This window comes from Thecamonas trahens (assembly GCF_000142905.1).
Source record: "Thecamonas trahens ATCC 50062 unplaced genomic scaffold supercont1.17, whole genome shotgun sequence".
Taxonomy (NCBI): Eukaryota; order Apusomonadida; family Apusomonadidae; genus Thecamonas; species Thecamonas trahens.
Window position 1 is genome coordinate 107,959 of NW_013657663.1, and position 26,741 is coordinate 134,699.

At 64.8% G+C, this 26,741-nt stretch overlaps 10 protein-coding genes across 10 annotated transcripts; 5 read left to right on the top strand and 5 right to left on the bottom strand.

Annotated features, from left to right (window-relative positions):
* Positions 1–1,025: 1,025 nt before the first annotated feature.
* AMSG_04160 (uncharacterized protein) lies at positions 1,026–1,556 on the top strand (the record flags this gene model as incomplete). Its single annotated transcript, XM_013903490.1, has 1 exon — positions 1,026–1,556. The coding sequence occupies one exon, from the start codon at positions 1,026–1,028 to the stop codon at positions 1,554–1,556; it is 531 nt and encodes a 176-aa protein (XP_013758944.1).
* A 171-nt stretch (positions 1,557–1,727) lies between these two features.
* On the top strand, positions 1,728–4,035 carry AMSG_04161 (cytoplasmic ATPase that is a ribosome-associated molecular chaperone). Its single transcript, XM_013903491.1, has 2 exons — positions 1,728–1,834; positions 2,173–4,035. The coding sequence occupies exons 1-2, from the start codon at positions 1,745–1,747 to the stop codon at positions 3,511–3,513; spliced, it is 1,431 nt and encodes a 476-aa protein (XP_013758945.1). The 5' UTR covers positions 1,728–1,744; the 3' UTR covers positions 3,514–4,035.
* Positions 4,036–4,058: 23 nt separating this feature from the next.
* On the bottom strand, positions 4,059–6,125 carry AMSG_04162 (uncharacterized protein). Its single transcript, XM_013903492.1, has one exon. It carries the CDS (start codon positions 6,039–6,041, stop codon positions 4,089–4,091), a length of 1,953 nt encoding a protein of 650 aa, XP_013758946.1. The 5' UTR covers positions 6,042–6,125; the 3' UTR covers positions 4,059–4,088.
* Positions 6,126–6,527: 402 nt separating this feature from the next.
* AMSG_04163 (uncharacterized protein) lies at positions 6,528–7,290 on the top strand. The gene is made up of 2 exons (XM_013903493.1): positions 6,528–6,634; positions 6,984–7,290. Exons 1-2 carry the CDS (start codon positions 6,545–6,547, stop codon positions 7,269–7,271), a joined length of 378 nt encoding a protein of 125 aa, XP_013758947.1. The 5' UTR covers positions 6,528–6,544; the 3' UTR covers positions 7,272–7,290.
* A 49-nt stretch (positions 7,291–7,339) lies between these two features.
* On the bottom strand, positions 7,340–9,737 carry AMSG_04164 (chaperone DnaK; the record flags this gene model as incomplete). Its single annotated transcript, XM_013903494.1, has 2 exons — positions 9,591–9,737; positions 7,340–9,316 (listed from the first exon to the last, which is right to left on the bottom strand). The coding sequence occupies exons 1-2, from the start codon at positions 9,600–9,602 to the stop codon at positions 7,340–7,342; spliced, it is 1,989 nt and encodes a 662-aa protein (XP_013758948.1). The 5' UTR covers positions 9,603–9,737.
* Positions 9,738–9,798: 61 nt separating this feature from the next.
* Positions 9,799–11,256, bottom strand: AMSG_04165 (STE/STE20/FRAY protein kinase; the record flags this gene model as incomplete). Its single annotated transcript, XM_013903495.1, has 1 exon — positions 9,799–11,256. The coding sequence occupies one exon, from the start codon at positions 11,254–11,256 to the stop codon at positions 9,919–9,921; it is 1,338 nt and encodes a 445-aa protein (XP_013758949.1). The 3' UTR covers positions 9,799–9,918.
* Positions 11,257–11,656: 400 nt separating this feature from the next.
* AMSG_04166 (uncharacterized protein) lies at positions 11,657–13,240 on the top strand (the record flags this gene model as incomplete). Its single annotated transcript, XM_013903496.1, has 1 exon — positions 11,657–13,240. One exon carries the CDS (start codon positions 11,657–11,659, stop codon positions 13,238–13,240), a length of 1,584 nt encoding a protein of 527 aa, XP_013758950.1.
* A 392-nt stretch (positions 13,241–13,632) lies between these two features.
* Positions 13,633–18,416, bottom strand: AMSG_04167 (NEK protein kinase; the record flags this gene model as incomplete). Its single annotated transcript, XM_013903497.1, has 2 exons — positions 13,633–15,991; positions 16,591–18,416. 2 exons carry the CDS (start codon positions 18,414–18,416, stop codon positions 13,633–13,635), a joined length of 4,185 nt encoding a protein of 1,394 aa, XP_013758951.1.
* A 2,014-nt stretch (positions 18,417–20,430) lies between these two features.
* Positions 20,431–23,769, top strand: AMSG_04168 (cell division control protein; the record flags this gene model as incomplete). Its single annotated transcript, XM_013903498.1, has 1 exon — positions 20,431–23,769. The coding sequence occupies one exon, from the start codon at positions 20,431–20,433 to the stop codon at positions 23,767–23,769; it is 3,339 nt and encodes a 1,112-aa protein (XP_013758952.1).
* AMSG_04169 (uncharacterized protein) lies at positions 23,762–26,715 on the bottom strand. The gene has a single exon (XM_013903499.1). The coding sequence runs from the start codon at positions 26,632–26,634 to the stop codon at positions 23,818–23,820; it is 2,817 nt and encodes a 938-aa protein (XP_013758953.1). The 5' UTR covers positions 26,635–26,715; the 3' UTR covers positions 23,762–23,817.
* Between the last annotated feature and the right edge of the window lie 26 nt (positions 26,716–26,741).

The window sequence follows — 26,741 nt, forward strand, 5'->3', positions numbered from 1 at the left end:
CCTCGGTCTTTCATGGCACGCCGGCGGTATGTGCGGGGCAGTGGCCGGGGAGGGAGGGGGGGGGGGAGGGAGGAGGAGGGGGAGGAGGGAGGGGGGGCGGGGGCAGTTGATGTATGAAAGCCCCCCCCCCCCCCATCCCCACCCCAGGTCCAAGGTTAAGAAATTGAATTGTAACGCCCAGTCGATGTACTGCCCTGCCTTCTTCACCTTTGGCAGTGCGGGCGGTGTGTGGCTTGAGCCATGACAGCGAGAGCCCACCGCCACCGCGCCACCTCCACCGCGCCACCGCACGCCACCGCGCCACCATCACTGCTCTTTGGTTCTTCCTCGGTCTTTCATGGCACGCCGGCGGTATGTGCGGGGCAGTGGCCGGGGAGGAGGGGGGGGGGGAGGAGGAGGAGGGGGAGGAGGAGGGGGGCGGGGGCAGTTGTGGTGCGGTGCTGTGCGGTGCGGTGCGGTGCGGGGGGAGGGGGCGGGGCTCTGTCTGTGCGTGTGTGTATGGGGGGATTTGGAGTGGGAGGAGGTGCGGAGGTGTATGCGTGTGTGTGTGCAGGAGAGAGGGCAGGGGCACTTATGGTGTGTGTGCTTGTGTGTGTGTGTGTGCGTGTGTGTGTGTGTGTCTCCATGCCGTGGGTCGCAGTGGCAAGAGAGGCAAAGGTGTCCCGGCAGGCCGCAGGAACGGTGGCGGGGCAGGGCCCGTAGCTGATGCAGGAGCCGAGGCCGTAGTCGTTGCAGGGGCTGCGGCTAAAGTCGCTGCTGATACCGGCGGCGCCGAGCCCGCAGCCGATACCGCGGCTCACACCACACAAGCAGCAGCAGTTGGATCTACCCCCAAAGGGCCGGCAGCGGCGACAGATGGGCACACTGATGGCGCCCCTGGTACCGCTGCAAGCACCGCCCCTGACACCGCTACAGGAGGCACCGCTGCAGGCACGGCTGCAGCCACCGCCCCTGTCACCGCCCCTGGCACCGCTGCAGGCACCGCTGCAGGCGATCCGCGCGCAAAGGACCCTGTCACGGCCAGGATGCGTGCGCGTGCAAGCTCGGGCGGTGCGTCGTCCGACGACGGGAGTGTAGAATCGGCCGGTGGCGGCAGGCGGCCGCGGACAGGTTCAGGCTCGTCGTCGTCGGCGGCTCGGAGCAGAGTCCTGCGAGTCGGCGTCAATCCGCTCCGCCGCCGTGGCTCGTCGTCAAGCCTCCTCGCCTCGCCACGCCACGCCCCCGCCCGCCACCGCGGCTCGGGCACCGCTGCCGAGCCGACCCTCGACTTTACCTCCATCCGCTCGCTGCTGGTCGACACATCCGCGCTGGCGCACGCTGTCTTTGTTCTTGACGGCGTCCAGCACGAGCTTGAGTTTGATCGCGCCGCCCCGTACTCTCACGTCCGTACACTCGTCCATGAGGCCTTTGACGCGCCGCTGGACTCGCTCGCCATCTACTACGACTTTGGCCACAACTCGTCGCTGGAAATCACCAACGATGACGAGCTCAACGCCGCCCTCGTCACCTGGATCGGTGCCCCACCAGAGGTCTTCCGCTTGGAGCGGCGGCCGTAGCCCCACCCCAACCGCAGCAGCACACGAATGAATCGATGCTGTCGCCGACAGGGCCTCTCGGGCTTGCTCGCCCAATGGGTCGAACAGACGCCAACATTGGCCCAATCCCAATCCCGATCCCGATCCGGATCCCGATCCCGATCCGGATCCTGTCCCCTCTCACACCGGCCACCACCCAACTCGCAAACATGGCTGCGACTAACGAGACCCCCACTTCGGAGGAGGTGTGCATTGGCATCGACCTCGGTACCACCTACTCTTGCGTCGGTGTCTGGCAGGTACGTACACTGCTTCATTCTCTCCCCTTCCCCCCTCCCCCGGACCGAACACTCCTGTGTCGCTGCGGATGGGCTCGTCCACCATCCCAATCCACCCGCCCTCCCCCTCGTTCCCCCCCCCCCCCCCCCCTCCTTTCCCCTCTCCCCCCCCCCCCTCCTACCCGACCAACCTTCCATCCTCCCTTCCTCCCCTCCTGTATTTCTCGTGCATCTGTCACCCCCTATCCCCATGCGCTGTCCTCTGTCCTGGATCTATTTGCGCCAGGCCAGCGGTTATCGTCTATTGCAACTTGTGCAGCCTTTTCCTGAACTCACTCCACTTGGGCAAACGTCCACAGAACGACCGCGTGGAGATCATCGCCAATGAGCAGGGCGACCGGACGACGCCGTCGTGCGTGGCGTTCACCTCAGAGGGCCGTCTTGTGGGCAAGGCTGCGGCGAACCAGGCCGGCATGAACCCGACGAACACGGTCTTTGACGCCAAGCGTCTCATCGGTCGTCTTGTGGACGACGCGGTGATCAAGCAGGATCTCGAGCACTGGGCGTTCAAGGTTGTGGGCAACTCGGATCACAAGCCGCTGATTGAGGTCGCCGACGCCGGCGAGGACAAGCAGTTCACGCCTGAGGAGATCTCGTCGATGGTGCTGATGAAGATGAAGGAGACCGCCGAGGCGTACCTCGGCAAGGCGGTGACGTCTGCTGTGATCACGGTGCCTGCGTACTTTAACGACTCGCAGCGTCGGGCGACGCAGGATGCTGGTGTCATTGCTGGCCTCAAGGTCCTCCGGATCATCAACGAGCCGACGGCGGCGGCCATCGCGTACGGCCTCGACAAGTCGGCAGAGAAGGGCTCGAAGAACGTGCTCATCTTTGACCTTGGTGGCGGTACCTTTGATGTCTCGCTCCTCAACATCAACAACGGCATCTTCTCGGTGCTCGCCACGGCCGGTGACACCCACCTCGGCGGTGAGGACTTTGACAACAACATGGTGGCGCACTGCCAGGCCATCCTGACCAAGAAGCACTCGAAGGACATCTCGGGCAACCCGCGCGCCCTGCGCCGCCTGCGCACCGCCTGCGAGCGCGCGAAGCGCGCTCTCTCGGCCTCGACCTCTGCGGTCATTGATGTCGAGTCGCTTGTCGACGGCATTGACTTCCGGACCAAGGTCTCGCGTGCCAAGTTTGAGGCTATGAACGAGTCGCTCTTCCAGGCTTGCCTCGAGCCGGTCGGCCGCGTCCTCGCCGACGCTGGCATGGCCAAGGGTGAGGTTACCGACGTTGTGCTTGTCGGTGGCTCGACCCGCATCCCCAAGATCCAGGAGATGCTCCGCGACTTCTTTGGCGGCAAGGAACTGAACCAGTCGATCAACCCCGACGAGGCTGTCGCCTACGGTGCCGCCGTCCAGGCCGCCATCATCACCGGCCAGTCGACCGGCGCCTCCAAGGATCTCCTCCTCCTCGACGTGACCCCGCTCTCGCTTGGCGTCGACACCATCGGCGGTGTCATGAACGTCGTCATTCCGCGGAACACCAAGATCCCGTGCAAGAAGGAGGACTTTTCACCACCACCGAGGACGGCCAGACCGAGGTTGACTTTGACATCTACGAGGGCGAGCGCCCGCACGTCGACTCGAACAACAAGCTCGGCGGCTTTGCCCTCCGCGGCATCCCGCCCATGAAGCGCGGCGAGGCCAAGCTCACCGTCACCATGTCCATCGACGCCAACGGCATCCTCACCGTCGAGGCCGTCGACAACGCCTCGGGCAACCGCGCCGACGTCGTCATCAACAACTCGGCCGGCCGCCTCTCGCAGACCGACATCGACCGCATGGTCGCCGAGGCCCAGCGCCACCGCCATGAGGACGCCCGCATCCGCAAGGCCCAGAAGCTCCGTTCCGAGCTCGAGGAGTTTGCCCATGCCGCCCGCGACGCCATCGAGGCCCTCGTCGACGAGCGCATCCGCGTTCCCGAGGCCTCCGTCGACGCCGTCGACGAGGCCGTCAACGCCGCCCTCGAGTGGCTCGACGAGAACCCGACCGCCGACCCTGACGAGATCACCGCCGCCCACAAGGCCCTCGACGATGTCTACAAGCCCGTCTACACCGCCGGCCTCCGCGAGAAGCGCAAGAAGATGCGGAAGGTTGCCGAGCGCGAGAAGGCCAACAGCCGCCGCCGTTAACGTAAAAACAACAACATGCATGTGCATTGTCCTCTCCATTCGAGTCTTTTATGTGCTGTAGTGGATGGGTGCCCATCAGCTCGACGGGCCAAACGCTGCGGCAAAGTCGGCCTCAAACGCAACCGGAGCGGCGGCGGAAGACGTGCTGCCGCGGCTGGCTGCCTCGACTGCGCTTGTCGACGCGCCAAACGCTGCAGCAAAGTCGGCGTCAAACGGCACAGCCGACGCGGCGGCGGGATCCTCGTTGGCTACGGGCTCGGACGAATCCCCGACCAACTCGGCGGTGGCGGTCTCTCCCGTGCCGGCGGCGGCGGCGGCGGCGGCAGCGGCGGAGACAGACGCGGAGCTGGTGCCGGCGGCTCCGCCGAGCTCGCCGAGCGCATCGAGCTCACCGCCCTGCTGCGCCTGGAGAACGCCACGGCGGGCGGCGAGCTCGGGCGAGACCGGGCACGAGGTCGAGTCGTTGAGTGCGAGGGCGGCGGCGAGCTCGCCGGACTCGTAGCTCTCGAGGCCTTCGTTGCCAAACGGAGCATCGCCAAACGCTTTCCGGAGGTGGCGCAGCGCCAGGTTGATGTGCGCAGCATGCTGCGGGCGGGTCGCCTGATGGGCAGACGAGCTGCCGGGCGGGAGGGCGGCGACGGCGCGCGCGAGCGCATCCACCACCTCGGAGCTGCGCAAGACCTCAGGCTTGCGCACCGCGAGCTCGGACGTCCACCCAACGACCACGTTGTGGAAAATGTTGTTCCACGGGTAGTCGGCAAAGGCAATGTCGAGAAGGGCAGGCACGGCGGCGTCGGCGCTGGAGAGGTCAGCGCGCGACATGGCGACCAGCGCGCGTGCCAGCGCCAGCCGGCCCTCGCCGAGCGGGTTTGGCACCGGCCCTGCCTGCAGAACCAGGTCCGAGCCGACCGACGCGTTCCGGAACGCGTCCACTGCAGCGTCGACCACAGCATGCTCGTCAACAGCCTTGGTGAGGGCGGCAAAGGCTGGGAGTGCGGTTGCAGCATACGTTTGCGGCGAGGCCCGGATGGCCCAAAGGGTGAGGACGCACATGGCGACTTCAACAATGACCGAGGCCTCGCGGAGCCGCGACTCGGGCGCACGTGGCGTCTCCAGAAGCGCTGCGACAATGAGCGCCGCCAGCTCGGGGCTTGCAAAGATGGCTGCAATGAGGTTGAGTGGCGGGAGGTCGGCGTCGGGGACCGGGCCGGCTGTCCGCGGCACCGGCGGCGCTGCGGCGTCGCAGAGAGCCTCAAAAGCCATCAGCGCGCCGATGCTGGCCTGACTGCCGACCCAGGACGGAAGACCGTCGAGGCGTGGCTCGCGAGCCAGTCCGACTCGAACAAGCGACGCCGGCACGTCGGCGTCAAGCAGCATGCTCGCCACCGTCGTCTGCCACTCGCGCAGGGCGTGCGGCGCCTCGTCCTCCACGCCGGGCAGGCCTCCAGTGGTATCCGCCGCGCCGCCGCCGTCGGCCCGCAGCATCCCCACCAGACCCTGAATGAGCGCGACCGCGCCGTCGAGATGGAGCCAGCACATGGCGCCGGCAACCGCTGTCCGGACGGTGGCCACCACTTCGGGCGACCGGGTCTTGCACACGGCATGGACGAGGATCGACGAGACGTAGCCGGCGACGACCGGATGCGGCGAATGCGGGAGGACCAGAAACGTGGCCTCCGGGTCAGCGGCAGACTCGGCCGCCGGTGCGGCGGAGAAGAGAGCAGAAAGTCGGGCAAGGCCAGGGCCATCGACCAGGGCAGCGAGGACAGAGCGGACGCCCGAGGAGAGGACGGCCGTGGCGGCGGTGGCCGTGGCGAGGTCGGCCTCAGGCACGGCAGCCGGGGCCAAGACAGCATCGACCAGTTCATTCATATGTCCTGCAACATACGACAAAGCCTTGGCCGATCCGCCGTGCAGCTCCTGCAGCAGCTGCGGCTGGGCGAGGACGTCGGCCAGCGGCGCCTCGCTGCCTTGGGCGAGCAGCTTGTCGAGCTCGGTCTCCTGGTGGAAGCGGGCAAAGAAGGTCATGACGGGTGGGGGTTTGGGTGTGTGTGTGTGTGGTATGTGTGTAGGGTGTGTGTGGATGTGGATGGGGGGGGTTGGGGTTGGGGGGTGGAGTGTGTGTGTGTAGGGTGGTTGTGGATGGTGTGTGAGGGGGGGTGGGTGGCTGCCTGGCTCGGCTGCCACTTGCTGGTTGCGTGGCAGAAGGAACAACTGGTGCAATGTTCGTGGCGTTGCCGCGTTTACCCATTGTTCCAACCTTTGATCGATCACGTTATCGTTCGGCTTGTCGTTCGTTTGATCGATCACGTTATCGTTCGGCTTGTCGTTCGTTTGATCGATCACGTTATCGTTCGGCTTGTCGTTCGTTTGATCGATCACGTTATCGTTCGGCTTGTCGTTCGTTTGATCGATCACGTTGTTGTTCATTCGATCGTTCGTTTGATCATGCCAAATACATTGCCCCGCCAACCCCCTCCAACCCCCCACCAGTACCCGAAGACCGACACACCCAGCTGAAAAACAACAAGATGGAGAAGGTTCGCGAGAAGATCCGCAAGTACCAGCAGGACATTGACGATGCCAACGACCGTGTCGCCGACCTCGAGGAGCAGCTCAACGTACGTCATGCCCACATCTGCCGAGCCGAGTTGGCGACCTGTCGGGCGGGGAACGGCGGGGGGAGGGGGGGGCGGGGGAGCGGGGAGGAGGGAGGGAGAGAGGGGGGGAGGGGAGGGGAGGGTGACACCAGGGGGCAATCAACAAGCAATGACCACATTCTGCTGCCATACAGACACACACCGCGCGCAGTGGTGGCGTGTGCGCCCGCTACCGGGCGCCTCACCCGCCATGCATCCGGGCGGGCAAAGGGCTTTATTTTTTCGGGCGAAGCGGGCAAGTGGCTGCGGAAGAAGGGCGGCAAGTGGGAGGGGTGCGGGACTCACGCAGTGGGCTGTTGGAGGAATGCAGGCTGCCAACGAGCGGGCCGAGAACGAGGAGCGCCGTGCTGACGACCTCAACCGCAAGCTGACCCTCGCCCAGGAGCAGCTTGACGCCCTTGAGGAGCGCATCGCCGCCGAGAACACTGCCGAGCAGCTGCAGCAGGCCGTCATCCGGGCCGAGACTGCCGAGCGCAAGGTCGCCGATCTCGAGACCCAGCTCGAGGAGGCCGACGACAAGGTCAAGGCCGCCGAGGAGAAGGCCGAGGCCGCCTCCAACCAGCTCTCCGAGATGCTTCGCGAGCTCGGCATCGAGTAAACAGCTCTTCTCCCCCACACACGCCCAACACACTCGCTGCAGATCATCACAGCCAAGAGACCTATGTTTTACTCCTTCTTCTTCTCGTCCTTCTCCTCCGACACGTCGCGGTAGTCGGCATCGACGACGGTCTCGTCGACATCATCGGCGGTATCCTCCTTGCCCGCCTTGAAGATGGCCTCGTTGGTGGCGGCGAGCTCCTTCTGCAGCTCGGTGGTGAGCTTGGCAATGTCCTTGGCCTCGCCGTCGGCGTCGACGGCCTCGCGGACCTTTGAGATGGCGCCGTCGAGCTTCTCCTTGAGCTCCTCGGTCACCTTCTCCTTCTGGTCGTTGAGCGTCTTCTCGGCGTTGTAGATGGCCGACTCGGCGGCGTTCTTGGCCTCGGCCTTGGCCTTGCGGGCCGCGTCCTCTTCGGCGTACGTCTTGGCCTCCTCGACCATCTTCTCGATCTGGTCCTGCGAGAGGCCTGACGCGGCCTCAACGGTGATCCGCTGCTCCTGGCCAGTCTTCTGGTCGCGGGCCGAGACCGTGAGGATGCCGTCCGAGTTGATCTCAAACTCGACGTCGATCTTGGGCTGGCCGGCCGGCGCAGGGTTGATGCCGGTCAGCTGGAAGTTGCCCAGCAGGTTGTTGTCGATGGCCAGCTTGCGCTCGCCCTGGAAGACCGAGATGTTGACCTCGGTCTGCCCGTCGACCGCCGTCGAGAACGTCTTGGCCTTCTTGCACGGAATCGCGGTGTTCCGCTTGACGAGCGGCGTAAAGACGCCGCCGAGCGTCTCAATGCCGACCGAGAGCGGCGTGACGTCGATGAGCAGGACGTCCGAGGTCGAGCCGTCGAGCACGCCGCCCTGGATGGCGGCGCCCATCGCCACGGCCTCGTCCGGGTTCACGCCCTTGTACGCAGCCTTGCCAAAGATGGCCTCGACCGTCTCCACAACCTTGGGCATCCGCGTCATACCGCCAACAAGGACTACCTGGTCGATGTCGTCCGGCTTGAGCGACGCGTCGGCGAGGCACGCCTCGCACGGCGCCACCGTCCGCGCAATAAGGTCGCCAACCAGCGACTCGAGCTTCGCCCGTGACAGCGACAGGTCCAGGTGCTGCGGGCCCTCGGCCGTCGCAGTGATGAACGGCAGGTTGATCTGCGTCTGCGTCGTCGACGAGAGCTCCTGCTTTGCCTTCTCCGCAGCCTCACGGAGCCGCTGCAGCGCCAGCGAGTCGGTTGAGAGATCAATGCCCTTCTCCTTCTTGAACGACTCGAGCAGAAAGTTGGTGATCGCCGCGTCCATGTCCTCGCCGCCGAGCGCCGTGTCGCCGTTGGTCGCCTGCACCTCAAACACACCCTCGGACACCTCCAGAATCGAGATGTCAAACGTGCCGCCGCCCAGATCGTACACCGCAATCGTTTGCGAGCCCTTCTGGTCCATGCCGTACGCCAGCGCCGCAGCCGTCGGCTCGTTGAGGATCCGGATGTTGGAGAAGCCCGCAATCTCACCAGCGTCCTTGGTCGCCTGCCGCTGCGAGTCGTTAAAGTACGCCGGGACCGTGATCACTGCAGACGTCGTCTTCTGCGAGAGGAACGAGTCGGCAGAGTCCTTGAGGTGCGCGAGAATGAACGACGCAATCTGCGACGGCGAGTACTCCTTACCCTGAGCCTTGATCCAAGCATCGCCATTCGGCGCCTCCACAATCTCGTACGGGAGCATCTCCTGGTCCTCGTGCGTCTCCTTGAACGACTTGCCAATCAGCCGCTTCGTCGCGTACACAGTGTTCTCCGGGTTGGTGATAGCGCCACGCTTGGCCGGCGTGCCCACCAGCCGCGACCCGTCAGCCTGGAACGCCACCACCGACGGCGTCGTCCGCGCGCCCTCGGCGTTCTCGATCACCCGCGGCGTCTTGCCCTCCATCACCGCCACACACGAGTTGGTCGTTCCCAGATCAATCCCGATGGTCTTGCCCTTGCCAGCCTTGCCCGACGCCGCCCGCGTCAGCTGGAGCGCCACCCCACCGTTGGTGCGGAGCAGCCGGCCGAACATGTTCGTCATCTGTCCACCGCCATCCGTACCACCCCACACCCATTCCACCCCATCACCATGAGTACACGTCATGCCACCGTGCCTCCTCCCCGCCTCTGTGCCCTCATCTGCCCTCATCCCCCTCCTCGCTTCTCCCTCCTTCGCCTGGTCGCCGTGAAGGATGGCAGGATGACGCGTCTGCCGCGTCTGGTCGCTACTGGTGAAGGGTGTGGGGAAGGAGAGAGGGAATGTGTGGGCAAGGCAATACCACGCCCACTATACACAATTCTATCAGGTGCCGTACACGGAGTGCCATGATGTACTGTTGACGAGAAGTGGTGCAGGGTGTTGTAGGGCTAGTCAGTGCGCTGCTGTCGTGCTCATTTGGCTGGCCGTCTCTCTCTCGAATGGCACTTCGTGAAGATTGGGCTGGTGACGCCAACCAAGTTAACCATCTTCACACTCGCATCGCCGCCTGGCTGACGCACACGCAGCAAACTCTTGGAATCCATGCACAGACATCGATTCACTGCAGTCGATGAAAGCAGCCGGTGCATGGGAGCCCAGCGGCGTAGGGGTGACTTGGCTTGCCCATGCAGAGCGGGATTTGCTCGTCACACAGCAGTCGGACATCATCGCGTCGTCGACGAGACGCAGGTGAGATCGTCGTCCTCGTCCAGTGAAGTCGTCGACTCGGTCGTGAGCGAGCACTCGTTGTTGACCACGCGGTCCAAAAAGTCGGACGAGAGCGAGTCGGCCCGCGAGCGCGAGTACGACGTGTGGCCGCGCGAAGTCGATGCCGAGCGTGAGCGGCGGACCCGAACCCGGACCCGGATCTTGGACTTTGTGCGTCGGCGGGCATGCCCGCGGCGGCCTCGCTTTGGGCGTGCCGGTGGTGGCGCGTCGACCGAGTCGGTGATATTGTCTGGAAAGTCCCAGAACGACGCCGGCTCGTTGCCGGTCTTGGACCGCAGCCGGCACTTGAGGATGGCTGCCAGCGACTCGGTGTCTTCGTTGGTGGCGACATCGTGGTCGTGGACAAGGACCGTGTGATCGAGCACCTTTTTGATAAGGTACCCGGGCTTTTTGGCGAGGCGAAAGAACTTGGACTCGGCGAGCTTGGCCAGCGGCGCTCGGGCGGCCGGATCCTTGACAAGACACGACGCCACAAACGAACGAAAGGCCTTGGAGAACTTGCGCTTCGACGAGCCGAACCGCTCGCGCTCCAGTGCCGTGAGCGTGGGCGGCTCGTCGTGGAGCACGTGGTACATGATCTTGATCGACGGCCACTGCGCGTAGGGTGGAAAGCCGAGCGCGAGCTCCATGGCGGTGATGCCAAGCGACCAGATGTCGGCGCGCGCATCGTAGCCGGCCGCTTGCTGAAGGACCTCGGGCGCGGTCCAGCATGGCGAGGCGCCGGCGGCAAACGCCGCTGCGAGCAAGTCAAAGCCTGTGTTTGCAGGAGGCGTAGCGACAATGCACGAGAAAGCGTCGAGGAGAACCTCGCCCGAGTGGGTGACGAGAATGTTGGAGGCGTTGACCCACGAGTGGATGCGCCCGTGCTCATGCAGATAAGCCAAGGCGCGGACAACAGGCGCAAGGACCGAGGCAATGATGGCCTCCTCGGCAAAGCCCGTGGGAAAAGCCGAGTTGAGCACGTCCCTCAGCGAGCCGCGCGCCAGCCGCATGACAATCCACAGCGATGAGTCCTTGACAAACGAGACGTAGTAGGGGAGGATGTTGGGATGCCAGGCGAGGCCCATGTTGGAGACCTCAGCCTGAACCTGGATCAGTCTCCCCTGAGTTGTGTCCAGATCCACCACCTTGACCGCCACCTCCTTCTTCATCGATGCCGCCCATGCCCGCCACACCACCGACCGTCCGCTCTCGGCCACCCCGATGACCTCGCGCAGCTCGTACGCCTCGGCCGTACACGGATAGAACCGCCGCTCTGCCCACTCGCTCTCCATATCTTGTCCGCCTCGCTTCCACCAAGTGCAAGCCCGAGAGGGTGAGGTGCCCCACGCCGCCGTCGGCAGTCTCAGTCCCCAGTCCCTGCCCCTGCCACCTGGAGGGGGGGGGGGGGGGGAGGGGGGGGGGGCAGCAACCCCCCCCCAGCATTAAATGGGGAAAATGGAACCATCCATCCCCCCATCCATCCATCCCCCCATCCATCCATCCATCCCCCCATCCATCCATCCATCCATCCCCCCATCCATCCCTCCCACAGATCCCCCATGGCCATCCATTCCATGTCCAATGACCCCCTCCCTCTTCCCCCTCCCTGCACTGCCACCACCAGCTCCACCCCCCCCCCCACACACACACACTACTTACTGCCATCACCTCTCCCTCTTCCCCGCACTCAGTATGAGTATCCCTCGCGCAGTGGCGCCGCCTGGGCACGAGCTCGGCAGTCCTGCCCCCGGTGCGGCGACAGCAGGCGCGCAGAGCGTGACGACGGGCGTGGTCAAGCGGCCCGGACCGGCGCCGGCTGAGGATACTTCTTCGGGAGGCGGCGGCACGTCGCTCGAGTACCTCCCGCATCAGCGCATCGCAGCTGTGCTGGATGAAGTGGCGGCCATGAAAGCCAAGGTCGCTCGGCAGGACGCCCGCTTTGCTGCAGACACCGCCGCTCTGCGCATGGATCTCAACGCAGCTCGCGCCCTTTACTCAGCTCCGCTACCTGTGCCACCTGCTGACGACGCCGCCGAGCATGTGTGCCCTGATGGCTCACTGAGGAGCGTCATGCACATGGATCCGGCGACGCGGGCTGCGTTTGAGACTCAGGGCCGCGCCCTGGCGGACAGCCTGGGTGCTGGCGACGAGTCGTCGGCGCTGACCCACATCCAAGCCCGAGCCCCGCTGGGATCGAGCGTCCTGCGCGGCGTGCTCCGCACAGTGCCCGATGATCAGACCCGAGAGGCTGTTGCAGCTCGTCCGGGGGCTGCGTTTGCCGCCTCGCCGGCGCGCGGCACCAAGCCGGCACCAGAGGAGCTGCAGCTGTGGGAGGAGGCCAACTCAGCGCTTGCTCGTGAGCGAGCAGCCAACGCCGCCACACGCGACACCATCGTCCGTCTCCGCCACCAGCTTGCTGCCGGCGACACCGAGCTGAGAGTAGCCATAGAGGACAACGCCGCGCTCCGCCGCGAAGTCGCTGATGCTAAGGCCGAGCTCGACGCTGTCAAGGCCGAGCTCGACGCCCAGCTCGCGGCCCAGGCCCGTGCCCTCGCCGAACAAGAGCGGGAGCGCTCGCGTGCGCTTGCTGAGCTTGACGAACTCCGCACCCTCTCCGCTCGGGTCTCGGATCACTACCCGCGGTTGCTTCGCGAACAGAACGAGCTCCTTGCTGCCGAGCAAGCTAAGATCGACGAGCTCCGCGCCGCCATCAAGGCCCAGCGCGCCGAGCAGGCCGGCATTCCGCTCGAGACGCAACGGGAGCTCCAGGCCAATGCTTCCAAGCTGGCCTCGCTCCAGCAAGCCCGTGCTACCCTTGAGCAAGAGCTTGCTACGGCTTCCGCCTCGCAAGCCGAGGGAGCCGACCACGCTGCCCAGGCCTCGGCTCTTGATTCGCGCATCGCCCACGAACGTGCCCGTATCGAACAGCTCAAGGACGCCATGCGAGCCGAGGCGCGCCAGCCGGCAGCCATTGCACCGTCCACCCTGGCGCCGGCACCCGTACACAACCGCGACCTCACCCACGATCCGGTCTTTTCGCGGATGGATGCGCTGCGGACGTCGTCGTTCTCCTCGCGCGGACTCCCGCCGCCCGTCTCCGCTCCTCGGGCCACCTCTCGGCGGGTCTTTGGCCCTTCGTCCGACACTACCCTTTCAAACATCGGTCTCGACCTTGCATCGCTTCGCCCTGCGCTCGAGACCTCGTTTGCGCGCTACGGCCCGCCGCCGCCGCGGGCTCCTACCGCCGGCATCGGTCTGCGATCGCTCTACCCGTAGCCACACAGCAGTCACAGCCGTCCAAACTCCAGCAGCGACGGAAACGCGGGATCGTCGAGTCCTGTTGCCTTCCCCTCTCTGTTTTCTCCGGAGCAATCCTTAGCCCCAGCCGGCCACATGCCCAACTGCCGCGCGCGATCCTCTGCCCATGGGAACAAGGCGTCGAGGTCGAGGCCGGCAGCCGTGGCGAGGACGACCCCGGCCGCGGTGACCACCAGTGCCACAGCACATGGCGCCAACACCCGCTCTACCAGCCGGGCGAGCCAGCTCGTGCCGGCTACAGCAGCACTTGCCGCCGCGTCCGTCGACGTCGCCATAGTCGAGTATCCAGCCGGGGAGCCGGCCTGTTGTGGTCACAGACACTACCATTCAATGTCATCTCCCGCCACGGATCAGTCGTCCATCAGCATTGTGATGAGAAGGCCAAAGAGACGGGCGGCGCGAGTTCCCTGGGGTGTCGGCTCGGAGGCGAGCGTCTCCAGCACGTCGCATGCGCGCGAGACAAGCGCTGGATAGAGGTCAAGGCTGGCATCGGCAGCAGCGGCGAGCCAGTCCAGGCCGAGCGGAACATGATCGGGCGAGTGGACCATGTCTTCCACAAGCGCCGTGAGTACACCCTCGAGAGTGTGAGGGCGCACGTCGCGGACAACAGGTCCAATGTCCGCGAGCATGTGGAAGAGCTGCGTCGTGTGTGCGGCGCCGCCCTCGAGCAGCAGTGAGAGCGCCCGGTCGACATGGCCGGCAGCCAGCGCCGTGTGCGCGTTCTGGACCACCGACGGTGCTGTCTCGGCGGCCGCAGCCATGGCCGCTTCGCTCGGCCCGCGCGCCGGCGGCGCCGACCCGACAGCAGCGGCTGCAGCAGCCCGCTCCTCGGCGGCCCGTGCGAGGGCAGCTCGTGCGAGCTCACCGGCGACTTGCTCCACGGCCTTGGCCGCACTCTCGACACGCGACCCAAGCAGATCCAGAGCTTCCTGGGACTGGCGCTCCAGCGTCTCCATTGACGTTGTCAGCGAGTCTACCACCGCACCAAGGGCAGACGTGACGGCTTCGGGTGCCCAGCCTCCCGGCCTGGACGACGGCAGGTGCAGCAGCGGCTCGGGCTCGGGCTCGGGCTCGGGCGGCGTCGGCAGGCGTTCAGAGACTGGCGAGGCAATGGGCTCGGAGAGTATTGAAGCCGGCGGTGAGCTGGGTGTTGGTGACCGCGACGATGGGCTCGAGAGTGGCGGTGCACGAGAGCGTGGTGCCGGGATTCGCGACGACGAGCGCGAACGGCCGCGCCCATGGACAGCAGTCGCCTTGGGCGAGTGCCGAGCCCGGCTGACCGGGCGACTACCATGGTGCATCGAAGTCTCCAGCGCTGCTGTCGACTCCCGCAAGCTCTGCATTTCCTCTGCCTGGCTTGCGTACCGCTTTTCTTGTGCGACCTGCAGGTTGAGCAGGGCCTGGACCTGGCGCGAGAGCTCGGCCTGCGCCGCCTGCTGCTCCTCGAGCCGATCGAGGACAGCCTGCGAGAGGTTGAGATCCGGGTGTGGCGCGACTGAGTCGGAGTCACGCGCGAGAAGACTCAAGTCGACACCGGTCCGGGAGACTTGCGGCGGTGCGGACGGGACCGGCGAGAGCGGCTTGAAAAGCGGGTCGGCGAGCGGTGTCCGTGCCACCCGACCGACGCGGTGAACTGAGCGCGAGGCTGCTGGCGTCCGCTTCCCGGGCGTCTGAAATCGACGGAGAGAAGTGTTAGCAAACGATGCCGACATCGAGACGTGGCCGGGCAGCGAGGCCGACGAGCCAAGCGGTGCGCGGGTGGCCCAGTACGGGTGGACGTGGCGCGCGCCAAGGCCGACGGTCCACTCGGTTCCTCCAAGAAGCGCGTCGGGATCAACCGGCTCGGGCGGCATGCCGTCGGGTCCAGGCAAGTCGCGGAAAAGAGCCAGCGCGACGCCGACTAGCTCGCGGACCTTGCGGAACTTGTCAAACTTGTGACGCTCGAGGTGGACAATCATGTCTGGCGCAATGACCGAGAGTGCCGGCCCCATGCGGAGCGCAAAGACAATGAGCGCGCCGGCGGCAGCACGCCGCGCCTGCCACTCGTCGAGCGCCAGCGCGTTGACAAGGGCGGTGAGGTATGCCGGGATCCACGGAATGAGCGCGTCGCCGAGCACGTCAACCAGCTTGCCCGCGGCCTCAAACAGCGGCTCCACCGCCAGCAGCGACGCGGTCGACGAGATGAGGTCTAGCACCTTGAGCCCTATTTTGGGCATTTCGGCCTTTAGCACGGCCGCCGAGACCGAGCCGATGAGCGCGGCGATGGCGGCGCCAGCTCCACGATGGACGCTGACGTTGAGGGTGACCAGCTGTGAGAGGAGCGGCGCCAGATATGGCGCAATGCCTGAGGTTTCTGGTGCACTGCTGTCGAGCGGGACAACCGCGTACTCACCGAGAATGCTCACAGTAGCCGCGATGGCCTCGGCCAGTTGAGCATCGCCCTCTTGGATGCGAGCAACAAGTACGGCCATGACCTTGCTCGCCAGCGTACGTGCAAAGGACGGATGCGCCTCTGCCAAACCCTCTACAACCACTAGCGCCTGTTTGCGGGCCATAGTTGCATCCATCCGTGCGGCAAGCATGCCAAGCAGCAGGCCGGCACGAGTCGAGGTGAGCCCCGGATCAGTGGCGAGGGCAGCGAGCTGTGCAGCGGCGGTCTCTGCTGTGTCCTCGTCGGCGAGTCTCAGCAGAGCGTTGGCCACGGTTGCCCTCCACGACTCGCCACCATGTCCCCTCCGCTCGCCTCTTCGTCCTCCGCTCCCTTCAGCCAGCGAGCTGTTGTTGCCGTGAACCCGCCTGCTGCCGGCGACTCGCCCGTGCCCGCCAGCCCGGTGGTTGTGCCTGCTGCTGCGCTCGTCTCCAGGCCCGAGTAGCTGGGAGAGCGCGAGGAGGGTGGTCATAGTGTATGGGAGGGGTGGGGAGGGGTGGGGAGGGGTGGGGAGGGGTGGGGAGGGGTGGGGGGTGGGGGGTGGGGGGGGTGGAGCGTTGCGCACGAGGGGCGCGTCGACCAGTGGCAGGCAACTGGCGCCGAAAGCAGAGGCCAGGGAGACGGGCAAGCAGCCGCCTGTGATGAGCAAAACTACATGACCATCCTATCCTTCAATGTTGCTGCTGCTTCGCGTTCGATACGTGAGCTTCTTTCTGCGGTCACTGGATGGCGAGGTAAATTGCACGGTGTGTGGAGGCGAGGGCGGTGCAAAGGCACGCGGCCGCAAGCCCACATTCCGCATCTGTCCCAACTATGTTGCATGATCACCTGCCTCGGGCTGCGCAGCCAGCTCCGCGGCACGATTCTTGAGGGCATTGACGGTGGGGTCGAGGCCGGGACGGTGATGGAGGCGTTGAACGACGATGCCCAATGCGCCTCTTCGCGTTGGCGAACAGGGTCAAGATAGGGTTGAAGAAAGTCGAGGCGGAGGATTTCCGACGCCGTGGGTCTCTCATTCGGGTCCTTGGCGAGCATGGCTTGGACAAGGTCGGAGAGTTCCACCGAGTAGCACTCGGGGATGTCGGGAGTGCGGCGGTCAACGATGGTTTCCAATAGCGACTGGAGGTCGGCAGCCTTGAACGGGTACGTGAGGGCGCACATACGGAAGAGGAGGGTGCCGAGGCCCCAGATGTCGTTCTTCTGGGTGTACGAGAGGCCCTGACAGAGCTCGGGGGACATGTAGTAGGGCGTGCCGACGCGAGTCTGGCGCATGGATGACTCGGTCTCGAGCTCGGCCGAGAGGCCAAAGTCTGCGAGGCGAAGGGTGTTGTCTGCTGCGATCATGACGTTCGGTGCCTTGATATCGCGGTGGAGGTACTTGTTGGCGTGGCAGTAGTCGAGGGCGGCGACCAGCTGGGCAAACCATGTGAGGACGGTCCTCTCGGAAAAGTACATTTGCGTTGCGCGCTGCTCCTTGATGCGCGAGTCGAGGTCGCCGAGTTCGACGTGCTCCATGACAATGTGGAGGACTTTGTCGTGGACAAACGACTCGTAGTGCTTGACAATGTGCGGGTGGGTGAGCTCGCCAAGGGCCTGGACCTCGAGCGCGGCGCAGAGCGCATCCTTGGCGGTGAACGACGACATGTTGATCTTCTTCATGACCACCATCTTGCCGGTCTGGCGATGGCGGGTGAGGTAGACCGAGCCCGAGGTGCCTGACGCGAGAGGCTCGAGGACGAGGTACTCGTCGACTCGGGCTTCAGAGTGGCTGCCCTTGCCAGGCTCGAGCCCGCTCGACCACGATTTGGATTTTGTCATCGAGTCGCGGAGCGACTTGGGCTCGAGCGTGCTGTTGTCCTCAGCGCCAGACGCGGCGGCGGCGCGGACTGCGGCTTCCCAGTCGGCACCGAGTCCGTCGTGGGTGTTGGCCCGCTCGACAGGCGTAACCGGGTCTGGGTTGAGAGTGGGCGTCGATGCGCCGACAATGTTGACGTCGGGGAACGGGCTACAGACGACAGACGGCGAGTCGGGCTCGGTCGAGGCTGACGCGACCGAGCCTCGAGATGTGGCGCGTGAAAGCGCGCCACACGACGACCGGTCACCGGACGAGTACTTGCTCAGGCCCACCGACGAGCCTATGTCGGTCCGGGCAATCGAGGCCTGCTGAAGCGAGACTTCGTGGCTCACCATGTCGGACGACGACTTGGTGCCTTTGACCTTGATGCGACGGCGTGGGCGGTCGGGTTCTGTCTCGCGTCCAGGGTCACGGGCCTTGTCTTTGCCGCGGGCTCTATCCTTTTCGCGATACTTGGACCGGGCCTTGTCCTTGTCCTTGTCCTTGGCCCTGGCTTTCGCCTTGTCTTTGACCTTGTCCTTCCGCTTGGCCTTGTCTTTGACCTTGTCTTTCCGCTTAGCCTTAGCCTTGTCCTTCCGCTTGTCCTTGTCCTTGTCCTTGACCTTGACGCGGACCTTGGAGCGGGTCGGGTCTCGGTCGACCGATGATGGATGCGACCATGAGCGCTCGGTCGAATTCGTGCGAGAGGAGCGCTCGGAAGAGTTGCTTGGGCCGCGGTGGCCACGCGAGCCGGTCTCGAGAATGCCAGCGCGCAAAAGCTCGCCGCGCATGAAAGAGGAGAGGTCGACAGCGCCGCCTCCGGGTGACGTCAGGTCGTCATGGGTGGCGGAGCGCTTGCTAAGCGGCGCCATTCCGACGGGGGCGAGCGGGGTCAGGCGTGTTTGCGACGAGCGCCTGCGGATGGCACGCTGCGAGGAGGAGCGGCCGGCGGTGGCGAGGTGGACAGGCGAGCGAGAGCGTGAGTTGGAGCCGAGTCGTGAAGCCGATCCCCGGTCGTAGGCATCAGAGAGGTACTGGATGCCGTCGTGTGGTGCGAGCGGGGTGTGCCCACGTGGGTGTGGCGGTCGCGCATCAGAAACAGGGAGTAAAGGTGCTGATGCGCGTGGGTCAGCACGTGCCGAACTCGGGCCGCTGAAACGGTGCGGGGACAGCCTGGGCTCGTCGTGGGACGAGAGCGAGGCCCTGCGGCCGTGGCGCCCGTGACCAGAGGAGGGGGCCCGAAGCGGTGGAAGCAACTCAGACGGGGGCGAGCCGCCCGTGTGTGGCGCGGACGGCGTCCGCCGGTGCCGCGGCATGGGTGCAGACGCGGGTCAGCTGCAGGATGGCGCAGAAGGGCCAGCGAACACTCTGTGACTCAATCAATCAATCGGCGTTTGACTACGTTTGCAGAATTCCCTGGCAATAACTGCGGGTTCCGTCGTAGCGACGCGCAAAGTGGGACAGAATAGCAAGACGGGCGAGAGGAACACGGAGCGGACGCCACAGACACAGAGAGCGTCGCGCTAGTTGTTCCGGTTTCACTGCCTCGGCGGGTTTGGAAAGAGCCAAGTGCTTGTTGGTAGCCCGAGTGTCGCCCGGTGTGCCCGAGTGTCGGGGAGAGCTGGTTGCTGCAAGTGGGGGAGGAGGCGCGGCGAGTTGGCGGCTTTTGTGCGGCCACGAAAAACCCGCATTGTTTGCGCGGTGGCGGGTCAACGCAAGCGGCGAGACTGAGCCAATGTAGGGACATGGCGCCATCGGTCTGCGACAGCAATTGGTGAATGGCCGATGTGACTGTGCCGCTACCGCTACGCGAGACTACCGCCCGTAGGAGACATGCGCAGCGAGTGGACATCAGCCGTCGCCAAAAGCGATGATTGGTTGTCGACAGCCACATGACAAGATTGGACGACAGCTCGAATAATGGTGCGGAGGTTATGATTGGCGTGGACCGCTTGTGGAAACCTGCTTAAGGTTGTGGAGAACAGGTTTGTGGTCGGTGCAGCGTGTGGCCAATGTACGAGTGGGAACGCGTCGAGCGGGCTGTATGTAGTTGGCTGTGCAGTAAGGTTGAGTATATCCAAGTGAAAAAGTCCTTGTGGTCTCATTCTGGCTGCGGGGGTTGTGAACGCCGGGTCGACAAGCCGCCCACTCGCGACTGCAGCGGCGCTCTCCTCCAACTACAGCGGCGAGGCCATTTGGTGTGGCGACCAACCAGCCGCTTGGGCTTGGTGGCGGTGATATGTTCGTGTGGTTGTAGTAACCCTTGACGGTACCGTCGTTCGGACGCGTTGTCGCGCGTCTCAACGTGAGCAACTCGATGATGCTTGGCTTCCAGGTCACCGGCCGACACTGCGCGACGCCTGCTTGGTCTGTGGCTTGAGGTGGGAGGCGCGGCCGATGCGTGGCTCGCACGTAGGGCCTGCCTGCCGCTCGACGCTCATCCCGGCAACGCCGTTGTGTGCAACGTGGGCGACGAGCTCGCTGTTGTCGCGTGGAAGGCCTTGATGCAGTACCGTTTCCTGGCATCCTGCTCTCGTCCTCCAGGCTCGACGACGCGACTACCTCGCCTGCCGGAAGCTTCACGGTAAGCAATCGCGGCCGCGGACCTTTTGCGCCGCGCGCGGTGTCCATCTCTGCATCACCGACTGCTTTCTGTTGTGGCCCACCAGTGGCCACAGCAGCCATTACTACATTGTACTACTCCTTTACCGCGAAATGATGGACGTTGCGACGTCTGTGGAGCGTCGCAGAGCGACACGATGCAAAAATTTGTCCATCCGTACGGTAAAGGAATAGCAAAATTTTCTGCAAAACCGGCCAGTACACCTGGTGTCCGGGCGTTGCAAGCCAGACACGCGTACAGCCACCGCACTTTCTTTGCTACCCATGTCGTCCTCGTCCTCGTCGTCGGCGTCGTCTAACTCGTCCAGCTCCTCGGGCTCTTCAGGCACCAGCTCGGGGAGCTCTTCCGACTCGGCCGCCCCCGCTGCGCGCTCTGCGGTGTCCCCTGCGAGTGACGCAACTCCCGCACCTGTGCCTGCTGTGAGCAGCAACGGCCACGACAACGCGGAGCCTACTGCCGACGCCGGAGCCGAGGCTGCAGCCGATGCCGACGCTGTTGCCGACGCCGGAGCCGAGGCTGTAGCCGATGCCGAGGCTGTTGCCGAGACCGAGACCGAGACCGAGCCCGAGGCTGAGCCTGTGCCCGATGCCGAGGTCGATGCCGAGCCCGAGGTCGAGGCCGAGCCTATTGCCGAGCCTGCTGCCGAGCCTGCTGCCGAGCCTGCTGCCGAGGCCGATGCCGAGGTCGAGGCAGAGCCTATTGCCGATCCTGCTGTCGAGCCTGCTGCCGAGCGTGCTGCCGAGGCCGATGTCCAAGCCGAGCCCGAGGCCGAGCCTTCTGCCGAAGCCGAACCAGAGCCCGAGCTCACCCCCGAGCCCAGCCCCGAGCCCGAGGCTGATCTCACCCCACTGCCAGAGCCGTCGCAGCCACCAGCTGAGCTGTTCGAGGAGGCCTTTACGTACGAAAAGTCCAAGTATGAGTACACGACGGCACGGATCCAGGTCAAAGCCATGGAGCAGCGCATGCTGCTCGAGTACGCAACATCGCCGTCGCAGCGCGAAACGCTGTTTGAGGATACGTTCCTCATGACCCATTCCGAGTGGCTGCCTTCGCACGGCCTGGCCGAGTTTCTGTGCAAGCGTGCGGCGTCGGCGCCGGCAGAGTCCATTGCCAACGTCTTTGACTCGCGCCCGGCTGACCACGCTGCGTGCAAGTTCCATCTGCAAAAGCGCCAGCTCAACATGGCCCGCTACTGGATGGCGCACTTTTCCTACGACATGCACAAGCCCGGCGTCGAGTTCTGGCTCCGTAAGCTCATCGCCGCCATTCTCGCAGAGCACGCCACCCCCGACGAGACCGGTGATGACGAGCCCGAGCTCGCCGTCCTTGCCACCGAGACCGGGCACTGGCTTGACGAAGTCCTCCGAAACGGCGCCGTCAAGTACACTATCGCCCCGCTCGACACCCTGGCCGAGGAGCCTGTCGCCGTGCCGGAGCCGCTTGTGCCCAACGTCAACCCGATCACTATGCTCGAGGACGTCAACCCGATTGAGGTCGCCCGACAGCTCACCCTCCATGACTTTGAGCTGTTCTATGCCATCCGCCCTTGTGAGTTCCTCCATTCGTGCTGGTCGGACAAGGATGCCGGCCGCGAGACCGCGCCCAACGTTCTTGCCCTCATCGACTCGTTCAACCACTGGTCGGCTCGCGTCACCTCGGACATCCTCGCCCTGCCCAAGACCGCCAACCAGACCCACCGCGTGTGTTTCTTCCTCGACGTTGCTCTCGCATGCCGCAAGCTTGACAACTTCAACTCGCTCTGGGCCATCATGTCGGCGCTCCAATCGGCCGCCATTGCGCGTCTCGAGCCTGTCTGGGCCTCGCTCCCGGCGAGCTACCGCGAGATCTACGACTCGCTTGCCGAGCTCATGTCGACCTCACACAACTTTGCCAACTACCGCACCGCCCTCACCCGCGTCTCCCCGCCGTCGATCCCCTACCTCGGCCTCATGCTCCAAGACCTGACCTTTATCCACGACGGCAACGACTCGCTCGTCAGCCCGGCCGACGACGAGAATCTCGAGTTCTCGCTAGTCAACGTCGAGAAGCATGCCATGTCTGCCAAAGTCATCAACCTCATCCTCGGCCTCCAGGACCGCTCGTCGGCACGGGACTCTCCGGCAGGTGGCCTTGCGGGCGGCCGCGGCTACCCGCTCCACACCCTCGACACCGTCCGGGACTACCTCCTCTCCAGCGACGGCATCCTCGCCGATGAAGCCGCCTACCAGCTCTCACTCGAGCGCTTCCCGCGCGGCTCCAAGGTCAAAAAGTCCAAGGTCAAGCACAAGCCGCTGGATCCAGAGACCGTCGTCAAGCCAGACGCCCATGATACCGGCGTTGACCCGGCATCGACCGCGGCCTTTGTCGCAGACGTCACCGCCCGCCTTGTCGAAGAGTCATACGCCACCGGCGAGGTCATTGTCCGTGTCGGCTCGCCCGGCGACGCAATGTATTTTGTCAAGTCTGGCCAGATTGAGGTTCGCCTCCGCCACGGCGCTGTCCGCTACCTGGCCGGCGGCCAGTTCTTCGGCGAGGTCTCAATCTTCAAGTCAGGCAAGCGGACCGCCACCGTTCTTGCCGCCACAGACACCGTTGTATCCCGCCTCGACCGCGACGTTCTCCTCTCTACCATCGGCAACTTTCCCGACGTCGAGACTGCCTTCCGCCAGCTTGCCTCGGAGCGCCTGGCCAACTCGTCGAACCCACGCCGCCGCTCGAAAAAGCCCAAGTGGCTGTCCTCGATCTCTGCCGCTGCCGCCGCTGCCGCCGCCGCGCCGTCGGCCGCCGCTGCCTCGCCTGCTGCCGCCGCTTCTGCTGCTGCCGCCCCGGCCGCCGCCTCAGATGCTGCTCCGGCTGAGCAGGCCGAGAAGCCGTTGACCAAGGCCGAGCTCAAGGCCAAGGCCAAGGCCGAGAAGGAGGCCCGCAAGAAGGCCGAGGCCGAGGCCAAGGCCAAGGCCAAGGCCGAGAAGGAGGCCCGCAAGAAGGCCGAGGCCGAGGCCAAAGCCAAGGCCAAGGCCGAAAAGGAGGCTCGCAAGAAGGCCAAGAAGCTCAACAAGTCGGCCTCTCAGGCTTCGCTCGCCGACTCGACCTCGGAGCTCGCCGAGTCCGAGGCCGATGCCGAGTCTGAGGCTGCTGACGGCAGCGCCAAGGACAAGGGCAAGGGCAAGGACAAGGGCAAGGACAAGGGTAAGAAGAAGGACAAGAAGAAGGACAAGAAAAAGGACAAGAAGAAGGCCAAGGCCAAGGGAGAGGACGAAGGCGAGGAAGCCGATGCTGGGACAGAGCCTGCTGCCGAGCCTGCTGCCGAGCCTGCTGCCGAGCCTGCTGCCGAGCCTGTTGTGGCGCCTGCTGCTGCCGAGCCTGCTGCTGCCGAGCCTGCCGCCGCCGAGCCTACTGTCGAGCCTGCTGCTGATGAGGAAGCCGGTATGGACAAGGTTGAGAACGAGGCAGAGGCTGCCGAGCCCGAGCCCGCCGCCGAGCCCGCCGCCGAGTCCGCCTTGGAGCCCGCCGAGCCCGCCGAGCCCGCCGAGTCTGATAATGGCAAGAGCAAGAAGAAGGACAAGAAGAAGAAGAAGAAGAAAAAGTCCAAGGACGCCGAGTAGTCTAGACCTGCTACCAACCTTATTTTCAACACAGTAAAGACATCAATCTCACACACCAGGCACCACCGGCACAAACGGCGTGTCTGGCGTGAGGCACGACGACGACGATGCTGAAGATGCTGACGACGACGCTGCCGCCGGCTCGGACACGCTGTCGACACCAGGATACATACTCCGCCGCTTTGTCGGCACCAGATAGTTGCGAGCAAGAGTGGCAAACATGGCGAGGAATGGTGTCGAGTCGAGCATCAGGATGTGCGCTGCGCGCCCGACCATCGAGTCGAGCGAGAGCGAGTCTACATCAAACATGACGTCGGTCCGGATGACGGTAGTCGAGGCAAGCACGGTAAAGAGTGCGTCCAGGATGGCGAGATATGCCGAGCCCTTTTCCTTAGAGTACAGCGCCTCGGGTGAGAGCTCCATCCGCGACGATGCATAAGGGACGTAGCGATCCTGCGGCGACGAGACAAGGAGGACCACTGAAAAGAGGCCAAAGTTTGCGTCGTGCGCAAGCTTGTACATAAAGGTCTCTTCGAGAGTGTCAGCGTCGGTCAGTGAGAGCTGCGCCAGGCACGTCGATCGCTTCCACTTCTTAAGAAGCCACATGGCCGAGCCCACAAGCGTCGACGAGCCAAACATGGTCCCACAGTGCGGACCCGAGAGCGAGACAAAAGCGTGGAGGCGTGGGAGAAACTCGCACAGCTCGCGCTTACTCAGTGCAGCGCGGACAATGATGGTCCCCAGTGAGTGGCCCACAAACGAGAGCGCGCCAATTCGGAGCCTCTCGCTCCGCACAAAGAGCCAAATCTCGTGCGCCAGCCGCTCCGCCATCTCGTCGATGTCGCACAGCGTGTCCTTCTCGTTTGCCGCAGAGAGCAAGTGCTCCGCCTCGGGAAACAGAATCGCCAGTTCGTTGCGGAGCAACCGCAGGTCAAACGCGTTGCCCGCGAGCCCGTGAACGTACACAAACAGATGGACCGTCCCCGCCGCAAGACTCGGCTCAGGCACATTCGCCAGCAATGTCTCCTCGTCTTCAAGCCCCAGAACTCGGAGCTGGTCATCGCCTCCTCCAGCAGCTGCCATAAACTCGTCAACAACACTCGCCGCCGGCGATGGCATCTCATAAGCTGGTGGCGGGCTCAGCGGCTCGCCCTCGCCCGAGTCTGAGAGCCGCGACGAGCTCGAGCCCGACGCCGCCGTGCCGGTTGCGGGTGCCGACGCAGACGACTCACTTGGCCCTGCCTCGCCAGCCCGCCTTGCTGCCGATGCCGCCGGTGCCGCCCAATTCCATGTTGGCGGAACGTCAGGTCCAACGTGAACAATGTCCTGAAACACCACATGCTTGGCCCGAAACGGCGCGTCCGGCGAGAGGTCAACGATCGGGTCGCGTGGGCGCTCGGCCAACCGCACCTTGGCCAGCATACCCGCCAACTCACGGTGCCAGACCATGCGCTGCGAGTTAAACAGGTGCGCGCTTGACGCTAGGCCGGGCGTCGCACTCGATGATAGCGGTGTGTGGTACCGGAACACGTTGTCGGCCCATCCATGGAGTCTGTAGCGCTCGAATCGCGTACGCAGCTGCTGCCGCAGGCTCGGGGTGTGAGCGAGGATGAGACAGCCGACGTAGGTGGTGTGCAGCTCGTCGAGTGCATCTGCAAGCGAGGTCAACTCGTCGAGCAGCAGCAAGCCAACTGTCGTTTCGCACGCATCCGGCCCAAGCGCAGTAACACCAGACTCGAGCCGCGCCCGCGCTTCGGCACCGACCGTGGCGGCCCGGGCCGGGTCAGCCAGCGCCGTCGCAGTCTCGATCATGGCGTCGAGATCACGGGCCCGGGGATGCAGATGCAAGCCGGGCTCCGAGGCAATGAGAAATCCGAGCGTGGTCCGCGAGCCCGAGCATGTCGCCCACAGCTCGCAGAAAGCGGCGCTCTGAACCTTGTACGCAGCAGCAAGGCGGTCCAGGACCGACGACGGCGGCAGCGCCGACGGCGCCGCTACCAAGTCGGCTACCGATGCCGAAACCGACTTGGGCGACCGTGGCGGCGTCGGATGTGGAGGAAAGACGGCAGGGAAGAGCTTCTGTCGCCGCGGGCGCGGCAGCGGCGGCGCCTGCAGCGTCAGTGCCACAAGCGCAGAGTGCGCCAACAGGTGCAGCAGGCCGAAGAACGACTCGCCAAACGTAACTTCGTAGTACGCGTGCGCATGGACTGTGGTCTCGGGACTCGCCAGAAGATACCGCCGCACTGCTGCGCACTTGAGCGCCTGCCCATTGAACTCGGTCGAGTACCACAACTCAACGGTAGCGAGCATGTCCTCACACACCCCGCTTGCAGCCTCGGCAAGCGCGACTTCAAAGACCACCACGTCGTTAAGGACAGCAGCCTCGGCTTGGTACCGGATCTCAAACTGCGCCGAGTGGAAGACGTCGCCGGCGATGTACGGCCTCGACACGACGTTGGCCGACGCGGCCTCTGCCTCGAACGATGACTCGTCGACAGCATCGCTCGAGCAAACATCAACAACAACACCGGGCTCGCCATCGGCAACACCAGAGCCCGAGCCCGAGCGGACGTGCCGGTGCAACGGGCAGTGCGTCATCAGCGCCTTGGTCAGCGGGGCCGCAGACGCTTTGCTGCACGATGTCGGGCGGGCAGGCACGTTCGACTCGGCCGTCGCCACCGACAGCCGCAGCTCGTACACTCCGCGCTCAAACAGATCCACATTAACAAACGATTCGAGCACAAAGGTCACTCGCGCGAGGCCATGCAGCTGCCCGCCCGGTGCCGTCGCGCCTCTCGGGCGGCTCGGCCCAGCCTCGACGCCGGCCATGGACCCAGCTGCAGAGCCTGACTCAACGTCAGACATGCCAGAGAAGAGTGCCCCGTACCCTACCTACAGAAAAGGCTTGTCGCTGCTAGCTAATCCCTGCTTTCTCCTTTCGGCGCCGTGGAAGGCGTCAAGTGACGTAGCAA

Excerpts from the sequence above, each read along its gene's own strand:
- AMSG_04162 (XM_013903492.1), bottom strand. The coding sequence starts at position 6,041 with ATGACCTTCTTTGCCCGCTTCCACCAGGAGACCGAGCTCGACAAGCTG.
- AMSG_04169 (XM_013903499.1), bottom strand. The coding sequence starts at position 26,634 with ATGTCTGACGTTGAGTCAGGCTCTGCAGCTGGGTCCATGGCCGGCGTC.
- AMSG_04163 (XM_013903493.1), top strand. The coding sequence starts at position 6,545 with ATGGAGAAGGTTCGCGAGAAGATCCGCAAGTACCAGCAGGACATTGAC. Across the intron at positions 6,635-6,983 it reads ACCTCGAGGAGCAGCTCAAC|GCTGCCAACGAGCGGGCCGA; the intron begins GTACGTCATGCC and ends GGAGGAATGCAG.
- AMSG_04161 (XM_013903491.1), top strand. The coding sequence starts at position 1,745 with ATGGCTGCGACTAACGAGACCCCCACTTCGGAGGAGGTGTGCATTGGC. Across the intron at positions 1,835-2,172 it reads CTTGCGTCGGTGTCTGGCAG|AACGACCGCGTGGAGATCAT; the intron begins GTACGTACACTG and ends AAACGTCCACAG.